Genomic DNA, 15267 nt, shown 5'->3' with positions numbered 1-15267 from the left:
CTGCGAACGATAACATTAGCAACGTTACCAATAATACACAGTGTTACCAACGTTGAGTATGGTACACAAGTTACCAAAGGCATGCTGACATTACTAACGATAGCAATGATAGATATTTCCATACGTATTTTAAATAATTTCTCCATATAAGTTTTATCCAATATATAAAAAGTACAAAAAGGGCACATAACCTAACAAATCCACCTAACCTAGCGGAGTAGTATGACAGGTCACAAAATAACATTTGATCTACATCGGACGTTGGCAGCACTGGTTACTATATTTTTTCATGACACAATCTTTGTAACGGCGCCTCCAAAGTTTATTCAGATATACTGTTTTGTATTTTCCTCCGGTTATTATAATTTCAAGAAGGTAATGAATAGAGAAGATAAGGCTTGTTTTACGTTTATATATCAATTCCCCAGTATGTTTTCCCCACCCAAAACCCCGAGTTCCCACTAGGGGTCCCCCATTATCGGAGGATATAGATGTATATATATTTCTGAAACTATTCATTTGGAATGGGAACGAGTGTCATTTTCGAAGAGCGTAATTTTTTCTATAAGAAAAAGTAGTTGTTTACCTAGGTTACATCGCCCTGTAATACACTACAATGAAACCATCAATTCAATCCTATTTTACAAAATCAAAAGATTAGGCCTACCCTACAATACCCCCACAACTAACTTTATTCTACCAGGACTAGTTGGTGGATAGGTCAATATCTACATACTACAACAAATACTATTGAATTAGTGTACAGTAAATGTTAGACTAAGCCGCCTTCAGTTAAGCTTAGTCACAAATTGGGTTTGTATAAGCTTATAAAATCAATAGCCTACATTAGGCTGCCCTACGGTTATATTATTATGGTTTTATTGTAGTGTTTCTATCTTAACAAATTGATTACTTACAATGGTTCGTAGTATTCGAGGAAAACAAAAAGTCAAATATGACTAGGGCCTATAATGAAAAAGCGAAGAAGCTTCCCAGAGACTCCACGGCCTACATCAGTCATTCGTTAGTCTTTCTTTGTAACGGCACTTCATCTTTGGGAGATTCTTCCGTTCTAACCGGTTAGACTCCTGGCCTTAGATTAATTCAGTTGTACTTAACCTGGGCGATATGATTAATTTCCCTGGGGTCAAGTGTGAAAAAGTAGTTATTTGTGCGTATTATTTATGAAAAAAAATTTATTACACACCATTTATTCGTCCCATTAAATCTGTTACTGTAATTAATTTTCTCTGGCATATCATATGGGTCTACTTTAAACAAATGAATATATAGCCTTGCCACATTACTTATACCTTCTTTGTAAACAAATATATTTTATAATTGAAATTCAAAGATTTCTGGGTAGCATCCTATAAAAACTATCATAATATTAGACTCCTGGCCTTAGATTAATTCAGTTGTACTTAACCTGGGCGATATGATTAATTTCCCTGGGGTCAAGTGTGAAAAAAGTAGTTATTTGTGCGTATGATTTATGAAAAAAAAAGTTTTTACACAACGGTCCTAACTCTGTATTTATTTTATACCAGATTTTCCATACTCGTCATTTACCCAACCCCTCTGTGGTGCCTAACAACAACAGTGGCCTCCCCAGTAACCAGTTTAAATTCGCGTCCCCAGGCGGGGATCGATCTGCGAACACGTTACCACAGTACTAGCTAGGTATGCTGAAGGTGTTCATTTCTTCCGTAATTTGCAGATTGGCTTTTGCAAAGGCTTTGGAGTAAGAGATGCCCTTTTCACAATTCCCAATGCTGTACAGAAATCCTTTGATTGTGGTTAGGAACTTCGTATGATTAGCCTTGAGTTTAGTGCTGTCTTTGACTATGTTAATCATGAGCCCTTGTTTTCAAACTTAAACAGATAGTAGTGAGTCTTTTCTTAACGCCATTATTGAATTGTTAAGTATTGGATTACAGAGAATTTATGGACACCATAGTGACTTTAGGGATTTAAGATCTGGTGTTCCTCGTGGTACCTAGTGTTTACACCTCATTACCTTCTATACTATATAGCATACGTATGATCATGTGGTTTGGGATATGAAACAAACTCGTTACATACGCAGATGGTGCTACTCTCTTGCTTCAATTTCATCTCCTGAGCATAGCTCCATAATTGCTGAATCCCTTAACAGAGATCTGGCTAAGATTAGTGCAGTACATGGTCCAAATCTCAAGAACTCAAAATATAATTGTGAGTAAGTAGAGGAAAATTGCGTCTAAAAATCCAGATTTTTGCCTGGACTGTCTCTTTAACAATGTAAAACTCATATAAAATTCTAGACGTGCTTCTCGATTACAAATTTATTTTTGAGAAACCAATTTGGTCTATTTCTTCTTCAATTTCCTGAAAAGAAAATACTTATTTATTTATTATTATTTTTTTTTCTTTAAGCAGTTCATCTGGAGTACGTTATTTCATCTCATGATCACCAGCACAATTTCTACAGGCTCTGCAATATTTTAGTCTAAATTGCTTCATTTCCCAATATAACAATTTCTCTGACAGTAGGAGTAAGTCAATACATGCCATAAGTGCTGCATAGTGAGATAACTTTGTCACCATTATCATCAGCGGCTTTTTTAATTTCAGATCCAAATTTTAACATAATGTAGGTAATTCCTCCTTCGACAGTGTTCTGAAATGACATACTTATCCTTACATTTACTGTAAGTGACAATTTCTGATAACTACTCTTTTAACTAATATTTACAATATTGCCATTTGTGGTAGACTTAGTACCACCAATTGGAATTAATTTAATTGCACTTTCTTCTCAGCAATTTCTCTTGAAACTTGTGAAAACCTTAATATTAACAAAATCTTCACCTTAACTTTACCTTCATATTTTCTCATGTTCATCATGGGAGCAGCCATTTTTATCACACATTCATTCAATGGTTCAATTTTTTTTTCGAGAAATTGTCAGTTCTAGAGTCAACCATCGTAGACTCATATTTCCTCATAAATCAATTCAATTTCAGGTCAACAATACCGGGGAAATTTTTTGTCACCAACTGGTTCCTTCCCAAAATGCTCTGTACCCTCAATGCAGCAGAAATGGACCCCTTGGCTCATAGCAAACTGCTTTTCCAACTGGCGTTGTGGTTTAACAAGTAATAATAATAATAATAATAATAATAATAATAATAATAATAATAATAATAATAATAATAATAATAATAATAATAATAATAATAATAATAACTAGACTGCGACTGGCTAAAGCCAGTGGCGGAGGATTCCCCTGCAAAATAGGTGTGGAAATACTTTTGTCAATCAGTAAAAGATATTGTGTAAAGGTTTATTGGCCTAATGACCCCTTAACTAAATTTTGAGTTATGTTAACAAACTATTTTACAGCAATTTATCTGTATAATAGCAGGTATATGGAGGTAAAACATAGGCAAAAATGAAAAATATAGAGAAATTGACCTTTGAACTTGAAGACAATGGGCCCTTACAAGGTCGTGTGAAGGTCACGGGTTAAATATGACCCCATATTCTGAAGAAGCATGTGCGAATAGGGGCGGGGGGTTGACAATAAAACATCACTTTTACCCCACGTCAAATTTTTTTCCATGAAATAGTCATATGACCTTGAAAATGAGGGTCAAGGTCAAATTTGACATTTGATTTAGATGTTTTATGCATATGTTTGGGGTAGTTTACTATAGCATGCTATGACCAAAAACCAGTATTTCATGGAGAAATTGCCAAAGTCACGATTTCTGCAATGTCAAAAATAGTAAAAAATCTATATTAAAAAAAGTAACTGAGCAGTCGCTACAAAAGTTAAGCTAACCTTAGATAAATATATAGGGCATCATATGCCACTAAGATCAGGTCTCTGGGCCTTCCGGTTTTTGAGATCTCGGAAACAAACCTGTTTTGACCTGGTTTGGCCATTAGCGACCTTGACCTTGACCCACTTGCATTAAAGTAGGGCAATATCTGGGGTTTTACCTCTGTATCATTGTTGCTACGGGCCAACCAAGGGAAAGGCCCGTGCCAACAACAAGTGTTGGCTTTAATACCCCAACAACAACAATGTATCATTGTTCATAAGGCCCTTGGCCATACAGCTTATACTTTAGGCCTAATGTCAATTTCAAATTTTACAAATTTTGCCTTTAAAAGCCCCTGTGACCTTGAAAAGTAGGTCAAGGTCACTTAAACTAGGTCTATGGCATATTCTTACCATAGGCTACCTATTATAATAATTTCAGATTTCTTGCGAAAAAAAAAAAACGCGCGGAGAGAATAATAATAATAATAATAATAATAATAATAATAATAATAATAATAATAATAATAATAATAATAATAATAATTCCAAAAACAATAGTCTTCCCCTAAAAGGGAATAATAATAATAATAATAATAATAATAATAATAATAATAATAATAATAATAATAATAAAGGTTTCCCCCTCCTAAACGTGGCATATGAATGGGGACCCTCCCACATCCATACGCCAGATACTAGCTGACGCTACACATTCATTGACATGGATATTCTTGCAATGGACAACTCTCCTGCTTCAGAGAGAGAGAGAGAGAGAGAGAGAGAGAGAGAGAGAGAGAGAGAGAGAGAGAGAGAGAGAGATTTCGGAAATACACCCATTTATATAAAAATGGAGAAACAGTAAGAGAGAAACAGAGAGTAAGGGAGAGGGGTTGGAGGGCGTGCTGGAGATCTGTGGAGCCGTGGCACCAGTAGCAAAATCCTTTAAAACCAGGTTCCCTCCCCTATTGTCCATTTCTCGCTGTGTTTATTATAGTCCTGCAATTCCAGCATTTCATTCATCAATCATATCCTCACAGTCAGCAATAAAAGTATCTCGCTTCTCAAGATCCTTTCTCGTTTCAGTATTCCCTGCATTTTTAACCAATTACGTTGCAAAATAGCCTACATTCCATTTATTCATTAAGGCAAAGCCATAATATATATATATATATATATATATATATATATATATATATATATATATATATATATATATATATATATATATATATATATATATATATATATATATATATATATATATATATATATATATATATATACACACACACACACACATATATATATATATATATATATATATATATATATATATATATATATATATATATATATATATATACACACACACACACACACACACACATATATATATATATATATATATATATATATATATATATATATATATATATATATATATATATATATATATATCCATTTCCGTCACTGAGGCGCCTCATTCTGGGAAAATACACTTCTTGCGACACTAGTTATAGCATCTACAACCTATCCAATCTTTATCTTTTCCTTTAACACGATCACACATGGGACAGATTAACGATACCTTTTTGTGGAAATAATGCAAGCATAATGACACTTGTATGCATTATCTACTGATTTGTTTCCATACAGCGAAACTCATCTAACAAAGAAAAGGTTTTTATCCGATCACACACACACACACAGAGAGAGAGAGAGAGAGAGAGAGAGAGAGAGAGAGAGAGAGAGAGAGAGAGAGAGAGAGAGAGAGAGAGCATGTTCGTGATCCACCATCAAGCATGAGAATATCAATTCTCGTGTAAACTTCTTGTTTCATTGATTTTCATGAAAAAAATACACTATCAAATATTGATTTTTCGACTTGAGTAAAGTATGTTAAATCATACGCTGGCTCTGCCCATAAACTTTCTTATTCTTTAATTCTAGCATGAAATTTTGCATTTCCTCCACCAATTCCACTTTAGAATTTTGCAATTCCAGTATCGCCTTCTACAATCCCAGCAGAGTATCTTGCAATTCCTTTAGAAATTGCAACATCTCACCTGGCAATTCCTTCAGCACCTTTCTTCCAGCCATAACCATTGACTTTTATACTCTTTTCGGCTATCAAAGTATCAAACAGGCTTTTTCAATATATGAAGATCAGAAATTCAAATAATCAGTTCATTTGTTTGATATTACCATGTCTGATGACCTCTATAAAAGTGAATTCTATGACAATAATTCTCACTTTCCCATCTTACTACTCTTTAGTTTTACCATTCCATATGTGGGACAAATAAACAGTTCTCTTTTCCAGCTATAATACAGGCTAATTAATACTGGTATTTTCTGTAAGTGATTTTTTCACGGTCTTTACTAAAGCATGAACAAGCTGGTCACTTGCTAAATTGTTTTTAAATATCAATTCATTTCGCTTCTTTTGGCCACAGTTTCTCTTCTTTATATCATTGCGAGAAGATAGTTACCCCCAATTCAATTAAATAGCTGTAAACGCTATCAGTTGTTTATTTATCAAGTTTACACAATCCATCCAATGAGAAGTCACCACAAGGGCCAACTTAGTAAATCTTTAATTCTGATTGGCCGACTCATATTTACAACAATTATGATTGGACGCAACATTTTACCAAGTGCTTTTTCGCATCTAGTTGCCCGGCTGTTGATTCGAAGGAAGGTTAATAATGTAAATATAGTATTATCACAGATATCCAACGTTTTACATAAAACAAGCAAGAAGATAATACAGATTTTCGAGTTTGTGAATAGCACTTTTTTTTACAGAACACTTGCGCTGTAATATAATGATATTTTATTTACTCTGACAGCAAGTCAGTCTACGTTGGTGCCAGCTGGCGATCTGAAATTTGACAACAAACCTACACCTCTACGACCACACCGAGTTACTACAGTATTTCAGATTGAATCTACATCAACATAACCTTTTGTAACCAAGTAAGAATATTAGATCGTCTGCTTCTTGTTGTGTTTATAAAATTGTACTAAAATATGTAGTTGAGGTAAACTATGGTATGCCAATCTTAGCCTTGCATACACTTCGCCGGTAGCCTTTGACATTCGCAGGGTTAATAGGCTAAGCAAATGTTTGTTCTTTATTCTGCAGAATTGGGGGATATTGTGTTATAAGCTAAATGGTTAAAGTGACCATGAAAAGTATGAACGTGTATGAAAGCTAAATAAAGATGTCTGACAGTCTTTTGAATTTGCTTGAATCCATTAATGGATTTGTCTATCAGTTATGGTGGACTACAGCTAAGGGTGAATCCAAAAAATTGTTGGTATCCTTGTTATAACGACGGACGGGAAGACGTCCGTAGAACATAATCTAACTCAAACTTCCCAACCTATCCTGCAGTCCATGTCCTTACCTACCAGGGTTGCTAACGCCCCCCTGTGATCCCCCTTAGATTGACATATACTTAGCGATAGGGTTGTTAATAGGGGAATTATATGGCATGGCCATCATCATACATACACCCGGAATGTTAAAATACTTGGTACATATATCATATTGTGGATAGGTTTTGATTGGATGCATATTAAACTGGAATTTATAACTTAATTATGTTACAGTTAACTGCGTCTGGTGTTGTGCTTTAGTTCTAATGCAGTTTAAAGGTTAAAAGGCTGCTCATGAATGACAGAGGCAAGGGACAGTGGCATTGCCCTATCAAGCAGGACAATTCCCTTGAGACTGATCAAATCACTTGCTTATGATCGCACTGATCATATGCTAGCCGCTGCCCTCCACCTAATCTAGAACCAAGGAGGGCCAGGCAAAGGTTGCCGATGACTCGGCAGATAGACCTATAGGCTCTCCCAAATCCCCTCATGCTCATAAGGATGGTAAGGTTGTAGCGCCCAAAGAAACTAACAAGTTTTTTGCAGGACTTGAACCCCAGTCTGGCGATCATCAGTCACCGCATCGGCCACCACAACCCTGGGACTTGTCCTAGCTTGAGGCACCCCCACCTAACCTGACTTGAATTTGTGTCTCCTTAATATTGGGGCTATGTCATGCAGTCTTTCAAAACTAGTATTAGTAGGAATGGTGGATCAGAAATCTATAGTGGAAATTTTATGAGCTATAAGAAATTGTGACAGAAAATTCAAGGTATGAATAATTGGTTAGGTAAAATAATTTTCTGAGGTTCTGAAATACACTGCGCAAGTTTTATTCTGTACAGTTTTTGGATACTTGGGAAATGGGATGAAATAGGTGACCTGTCCGCAATTCTGCATAGGCAACGAACTAATTACTGTTGATGGAGTCATCTTGGCCTTAACTTCCTTAAGCTAACCTAATGTTAGGCACCATCGCCAATGCCTACCATATACAAACAACCGTTGCTCTGAAATTTGATTTTTTGGAAATTGATTTTAGTTAATCTACATGACAACGGTATTGTCCAGGTTATGTGATAGCCAGAACTACTCTAAAACCTGTATGGTTTTGGGGTCTTCCTGAAAGGGTGCTAGTGCCATCAGGGAACCTTAGGCAGTACACTGCAATAACAGACACTGTCATGATGGATTTTGGATATAACTAAACAACATCCAGGTAACCAAAGTAGTGTTCGTTTGCCTAAGATTACCAGAACAAGAAGTACTATACATAGTTTTTCATCATCATCATCATCATCTCCTCCTGTGCCTATTAACGCAAAAAGCCTTGGTTAGATTTCACCAGTCATCTCTATCTTGAGCTTTTAAATTAATACTTATCCGTTCATCATCTTCCACTTCATGCTTCATATTCCTCAGCCATGTAGGCTTGATCCTCTAACTCTTCAAGTGCCCTGTGGAGCCCAGTTGAAAGTTTGGTGAACTAATCTCTTGGGGAGTGCAAAGAGCATGTCCAAACCATCTCCATCTACCCCGAACCATGATCTCTTTCACATATGGCACTCGAGTAATCTCTCTTAGTTTCGTTTCTAATCCTGTCCAGCTATTTAACTCCCAATATTCTTCCGAGGGCTTTGTTCTCAAATCTACAAAATCTGTTGGATATTGTTTCAGTGCCATACTTCAACTGACATATAGCTTGATTTTTATTTGTAATTTCAGGCAATTTTGATTTTCAAATGTTACTTAACCTAGCCATTGTCTGATTAGTGTTTTTCAATCTTTCATTAAACTCAAATTCTAAAGATCCTGTATTGGGTAAATGTTTTTTAATCTTTCTGAGGCTTGTGTGGTTCTTCTGCGGTATCTGGCGTTTATTGGTTCGAGATTGTGTATGTTGTGGAGTGTATCGTTGTTTTCATATGTGTTATTTGAAATTGTAGTTTCTAAATATTTAGATGATTCTACCTTATTAATCCTTTCTCCTTCCAATGATATTTCATCTGTCTTTCTTCTATTGATCTTGAGCCCAACCTCATGTAATATTTCATGTATTCTGGTAAGCAAGCTTGCATATTTCTTAGATACTTATAGTGTATTTATTTACTGAATTTTAAATTTATTTGCATGAGGTAATAGAACCATTTCTACCTAATTTATTATTGGCATATCTTCATAATGAATAGCCAATTCAAGGACTAGTTTTATCAATAAAATAAACTTTATCTATGCGAGCCCATCGGAGAAAACGTACACACACTCGGCTGGTTTTGTTGTTAACAGATTTTAGCTACTGCTCTCGAGAATGTGCATTCATATAGATAACAAATAGTATTCTTAATGCTGTTTTATGTCAAGATGATGATATTACAAATATCGTTTTAGGTACTGTACTATGTTTTTCATAAATACAACTAACAAAAGAAATAACATAGCTTTGCTACTTTTTAATATATTAAAAAATAAAGTTAAAGTACTGTACAGTATTGATATGCTAATTGTTGTTATAAGTAATATTAATGCCAGTGGGATGATAGAATAAAATTATTGTACTTGATTAAATAAAGGAAATTATGAAAAAATAAAATTTTGTCACTAACTGTACTGTATACAGTACACTATAACTAACCATAAGTAGGTCCTCAGGTTACAACAGAGATCGTTCTTCTGTGTTATAACTCAAGTTTTGACATAAGTCGTAACGCCTATTCAGTATAAAGTACTGTACGTAAGTACCAAAATCACTCCCCTATGCTAATGCTGTGATAAAGTTATAATCTAGGACATAAACACACTTTATGACGCGGAAATATAACTAAAACTTGAAAAATACATGAACAACAAATACTGTATAGAATAGCAAAATTAAAAGAAAAAAAATACAGTTCCTTTAAAGGATTTCTACTGTATCCACAAAATATAAGTCACAGCAGTTGTATTGGCCGAATACCTTTGGCAAGTTAAATTTCTCACCTTTAGTGTTACAAAGTAGGCCTTTTGTTGTGAAATCTTTCAACATGCTTGGAGTTATGCATACTGTAGTTATTTTTAGGCAATTAATGTTTTTTCTTTTTCAACAGGTGATACCAAAGCTGTAGCCATGTCTTCAACCTCTCTAGTTGTTGTTGTGAAGAATTTCTATGAAGAATATATGAAAAATACACCCAAGAAATTGAAGATTGTGGATGCCTATTTGTTCTACATCCTTCTTACTGGTGTAATTCAATTCGTATATTGTTGCCTCGTTGGAACATTCCCTTTCAATTCATTCTTGTCAGGATTCATTTGTACTGTTGGCTGTTTTGTTTTAGGAGGTGAGTCTTTCAACCCATTGTTTTATCTCAATACTATACAGTATTTGTTAGTCCTATAATTTTGTGTGTTTGATATGCAATATACAAGCTTTGGATTACCTTTAAACTGTTATAAGCTTTCTCAAATTGACAAAGCCTACCACTTTTTTTTTTTTTTTTTTCATTTAAATTTTGTTGTTTTGAATTATGAAGGGTAACGTGTGTTAATTAGAAAATTAATATAATTAATTTTAGTACTGCCCGTGACTTCATGAATTTTGAGTTTTATTGTACTTTACACTATGCACTTAATAATTTTTGTCGGTAGCTACATCTGCACTTGGGTGTTTTTCTCAAGATGTATTTTGATGAGGTTAGACCAATTATTTTTCCAATTTTCTGAGATTTTTTGTGTTTTTAGTCTTCTATTGGTATGACTAATAGTTTAGCAAATAAGATTACTATATTACACATAGCAGCTGATGCTATACTCTTGCAATCTGAAATGGATCAGGAAATGGTGTAGATAGTGTAATTTAAGAACAAAATTCAAGAGTAATATTTTTTTTTAATTAGTCAGTCTCGTACTATGCTTCCATCCAATTACTTAGTAATGATGGATATTTTACTTTGAACTCCAAATATCCTTTTTCATAGCACATTAAAACATATCGCACATTGTCAGATTGGGTTTATGGCTTTTTACATTTATAAAGATGACTTCATGCAACACACTTCAAATATTGTATCTGTATATTTAAGAAGCCTCCTACAATCTGTATTTTGTTTTAGGCAAAATTGCTGGAAATGATAGTGTTATTCTTACAATTGTAAGTACTGTATACAGTAATTGGGATCATTGATGAAAGATTCTATGTCTTCCATGACCTGTGTTTCAACGAGGAACTTCCATGAGCACCTTCTTTTCCAATACATATACAACCAATACTTCACATTTGGTTTGTTGAACAAAAGCATTCCTACTTTTGTCACAATTCTCGGCACCTGAAGTCCTCAGATCCAGTTCAGTGTTAAATGATTGAACATCCTTCACGGTGTATTGGCAGTTGAAGCCTTGTATGGTTTTATCTTGGTTGGGCTAAAAGTTCCTTACAGCATCTTTATGGCCCCAGCTCCCTTTCTTTTTACTTCTTGAATTTCCCGTAATTCTTTAGGCCTCATCCCTCAGGGGCTGGTGTCATCAGTACACCTCAAGAGCTGCACTGTATGTATTACTTGTAAGTAAAGGTCTTCATAGTGTCCTTTAGACTCCTAGCTGCGCTCACTTTTTAGCCTTCTACTATACCTCCAATCCTACTTCCCTCCTTCCATCTTGCTGTCCAACCTCTTCTGACTTATACTGCATAGTGCAACTGCGCAGTTTTCTCTCAGTTGCATAGCAGTGCTTGAATGGCCTCCCAGGCCCTAGTGTTGGACGTTATGGCTCAAATTCATGTTAGGTATTCTCTAAAGCAAATTCTTAGGTAACGTCTCGGGTTCTCATGAGAAGATTTTTTTTTTAAATATTTTAAGTTCTTTTGTTCTGTTACAGTGCAATCAGGGCTAAATGTCTATGCAAAATATAGTAATTTGTTAGGAATCCATGGTTTTGTGGAATGACAATGCCCCTTTTTACTTTCAGTGAGTTTAAGACTTCAAGCAAACCCCCAGAATAAGATGCAGTTTCTCGGGATTTCACCAGAACGAGGTTTTGCAGATTTCATTTTTGCACACATCATCCTTCATTTGGTTACTGTCAACTTCATTGGATAAGATTCTGGCTATCTGAGTTTAATATTGTGTTCAGATTAAGATTCTGAAAATTCCAATAAAATACATATTTGTGATACAGTGTTTGGTTTATATGACAGTGATTACTGTACTTTCAAAATGTTATGTTATCTTTATTCTTTGAATAAAATGTAGTAGTACAATCTGAGTGATTAATATCACTTCTTAAATAGCAGGTTGATGGAATTTTTAATTTAATTATATGGATGATGTAGGTATGATGTAATAGTGGATACCATACTTATATTTTTATAACTACAGTATTAATATCAGTTCTATCAATATCATTGTTGTTATTGATATTATTGGAACCAAGCTGCACCCTTGTACCTTGTACAGAGCCTGGTGCCCCAAGGTGAAAACTAGCCAAGTACAGAACAAATTTGAGAAAGAAAAAATTAAACTAAAGTAAGACAAAATAGAAGTACATTTGCATCCCATTTGAAATTGTAAAGTTTCCCCAATTTAAATGTACTGTATGTGATTAAGAAGATCATAACGTAATTTGGTCACAGCCGGAATAAGTTCTAAAGTAGTTTATGGTGGTGAACTTCATATAAAAGCAGGACTGTATATCTAGTATTATGTGGTAAATGGGAAGATCCGAATGCAATGTTTGGTTGGAATTATAAAAGAAATAAGAATCTTGTGCAGCAGGCACAACAACATGGAGATCAAGGTAACACACAAAGATTTAATAGACCTAGTTTTTGTCCAACATTTTAAAGACTAAACAGGACACGGTGGAATAAAAATTAAAAACATTTGCAAAGGGCAAGAAGGGTTACCTTTTTATATGGATAGTTACATTTTGATAAAAAAAAAAATGGTATAAGCAAAGATAAACCAAGAGCTGTTAGTTACACACCAAATAAGTGCTTACTGTATTTGACAATAGACCCCATTTATGATTGGAATTGCACCAGAAAGGGTTTCTTTTGGAGTATAATTTTACTAATTCTTAGCCGAAGCATTAATACTCTGACCTACAGGTCTTGCCGCCTCTGCTCCAGAGTTTGGGGTCAGCAATTGCATAGCAATGCAAGAATTGATGCAGGAACTTGACCTAACTCAAATTTAAGGGTGCTAGCTATTAATCTGTTCCCTATCCACACACTCCCACTTGCTTATATCACAACATTCGACTAAAACTTCACTATTCAAAGGTATTTCGACACTATGAAACTCATGCTTCTACACACTACTGCAGATCAGGTCAGCAAGAACCCATTTTCATGTTCCTTCTCTCTTCTCCCTAAAAATACCTGGCCCCTACCCAATTCACTCTTCAACAGCTCTTCCTTAGCTCAGACCTTATGTCGGGTAACTCTCTAGTGGTAGTATCTCGACAGGAGATAGGTTTCTTGACCCATCTGCAACCTCAAGGTAAAGATAGATACTATAAGTTATCAGAATTGCAAAACTTTGATGAAGTGAAGTTCATTAATTGGTCTTCATAAGACATAATTGGCGCAATTGGCTACAGAAATGAAATGTACTAGTGGAGAGGCAAGTCATAAAAATGTAAATACTGTATATGGTACTCTGCAGAATTATTTGAATTGAATGGTTATAATATGAAAGACTTGAAATTGATTGTGGGACTAATGATGGCAAAATCTCCTAATACAGTACTGTAGTTAGCAAAATAAGAATCCTTATACAGTAATGTGTATCATTTATGTTAGACTACTGTTTCTCAGCTCAGGTGAGGTAAAGGCACTTACAGAAAAAGGGTAGAAGTTTTTAATAGACTTGTTTGAAAGAATTTTTGAGATTCAAGGCTTATTGGACTGTGAATCTTAAATTTTAATAGCTGAAAATGTGTAATTCATAAGATAAAAAACGGATTTTGAGCGAAGCGAAAAATCTATTTTTGGGTGAGATAGCCATGTCGTCCTGATGGAAGGTTCCTTTAGTAGCTTCCTAAGGTATATATGACTACAATGATATTCCCAGAGAATTAAACTAAAGGTTTCACAGAATTCTAACTTCTGGCACGAGTACCCTTAAGGTTTCCCTTTAGGATATCGTATAATAACGGGACGTATTCTTGACACGCCACATGGCTATCTGCACCCCTCATAGCTTTTACGCTTCGAGGGGGAAGTTGGTGGCAAGATATGGGAGGAGCCGTTACAAAGTTCTCCTCCTCCGTTACTGTTATTGGTACTCGGATGACGTCATAAACGATGCCATCTTGGCTGACGTCATCACCACTCGCGTCCTCCATTCCTTTTTGGCGTCAAGGCCAGCCCCATGATACTGTAAGATCAGGAGGGAGCCTGCCAAGGCCTAATACAGAAAAGGGCGGGTCCATCAGGACGACATGGCTATCTCACCCGAAAATAGATTTTTTGCCTCGCTCAAAATCCGTTTTTTGGGCTCAGGCCATGTCGTCCTGATGGAAGTGTACCAGAGAATTAATGTATCGTGGATATTTTCCCTTAAGTAGTGCCTTCGACTTTAGACAATATTCCTTTGGTCTAATGACCCCAGAGACCTTGTGACATTACTGGTATATGTCACCTCAGACAAGCATGTACTATGTTACCGCTTCCTGCCCCCCCAGCAGGGATGAGTCCTATTGGACTTACGGAAAGTCTCGAAGCTGCTTGATAAAAGAAACTCACCCAGCGTCAGGAAGTACCTGCCGGTCCCAGAGCAAGGTAGAGGATAAGGTAAGTATAACGTGTTGGAACAAATTACCTTAGTCTAGATGAGTTTGTTTAAATGGAGGAACAATAGATACCCTTAGGAAGCTACTAAAGGAACATTCCATCAGGACGACATGGCCTGAGCCCAAAAATAGATATATGACCTGGCCATGTAGAAAGAAGAAAAGAAAATTTACTAAGGCATATTAAAAAGGATAATTGTGAAACATTGGCCTGTGGTAAGATCCAAATGTTATACGAAATTGGAGAGAAATCTGAAAATGTCGGCCCCCGGAATTTGATATAAATTATGATAGAAATC

At 35.4% G+C, this 15267-nt stretch overlaps 2 protein-coding genes across 2 annotated transcripts in view; one reads left to right on the top strand and one right to left on the bottom strand.

Moving 5' to 3' along the window:
- mRpL28 (mitochondrial ribosomal protein L28) overlaps positions 1-1053 on the bottom strand; it is a 191674-nt gene extending 190621 nt beyond the window's left edge. Inside the window, exon 1 of the mRNA XM_068354648.1 lies at positions 918-1053. The gene's annotated coding sequence lies outside the window, so the exon portion shown is untranslated. The remainder of the gene's footprint in view (positions 1-917) is intronic.
- Positions 1054-6505: 5452 nt separating this feature from the next.
- Positions 6506-12344, top strand: Dad1 (dolichyl-diphosphooligosaccharide--protein glycosyltransferase subunit). The gene is made up of 4 exons (XM_068354647.1): positions 6506-6524; positions 6667-6793; positions 10285-10518; positions 12140-12344. Exons 3-4 carry the CDS (start codon positions 10305-10307, stop codon positions 12268-12270), a joined length of 345 nt encoding a protein of 114 aa, XP_068210748.1. The 5' UTR covers positions 6506-6524; positions 6667-6793; positions 10285-10304; the 3' UTR covers positions 12271-12344.
- Positions 12345-15267: the final 2923 nt, after the last annotated feature.

The sequence above is a fragment of the Palaemon carinicauda genome, chromosome 30 (genome assembly GCF_036898095.1).
Source record: "Palaemon carinicauda isolate YSFRI2023 chromosome 30, ASM3689809v2, whole genome shotgun sequence".
Taxonomy (NCBI): Eukaryota; Metazoa; Arthropoda; class Malacostraca; order Decapoda; family Palaemonidae; genus Palaemon; species Palaemon carinicauda.
Note: the sequence above shows the minus strand (reverse complement) of the source record. Positions and strands in the feature narration are given on the sequence as shown.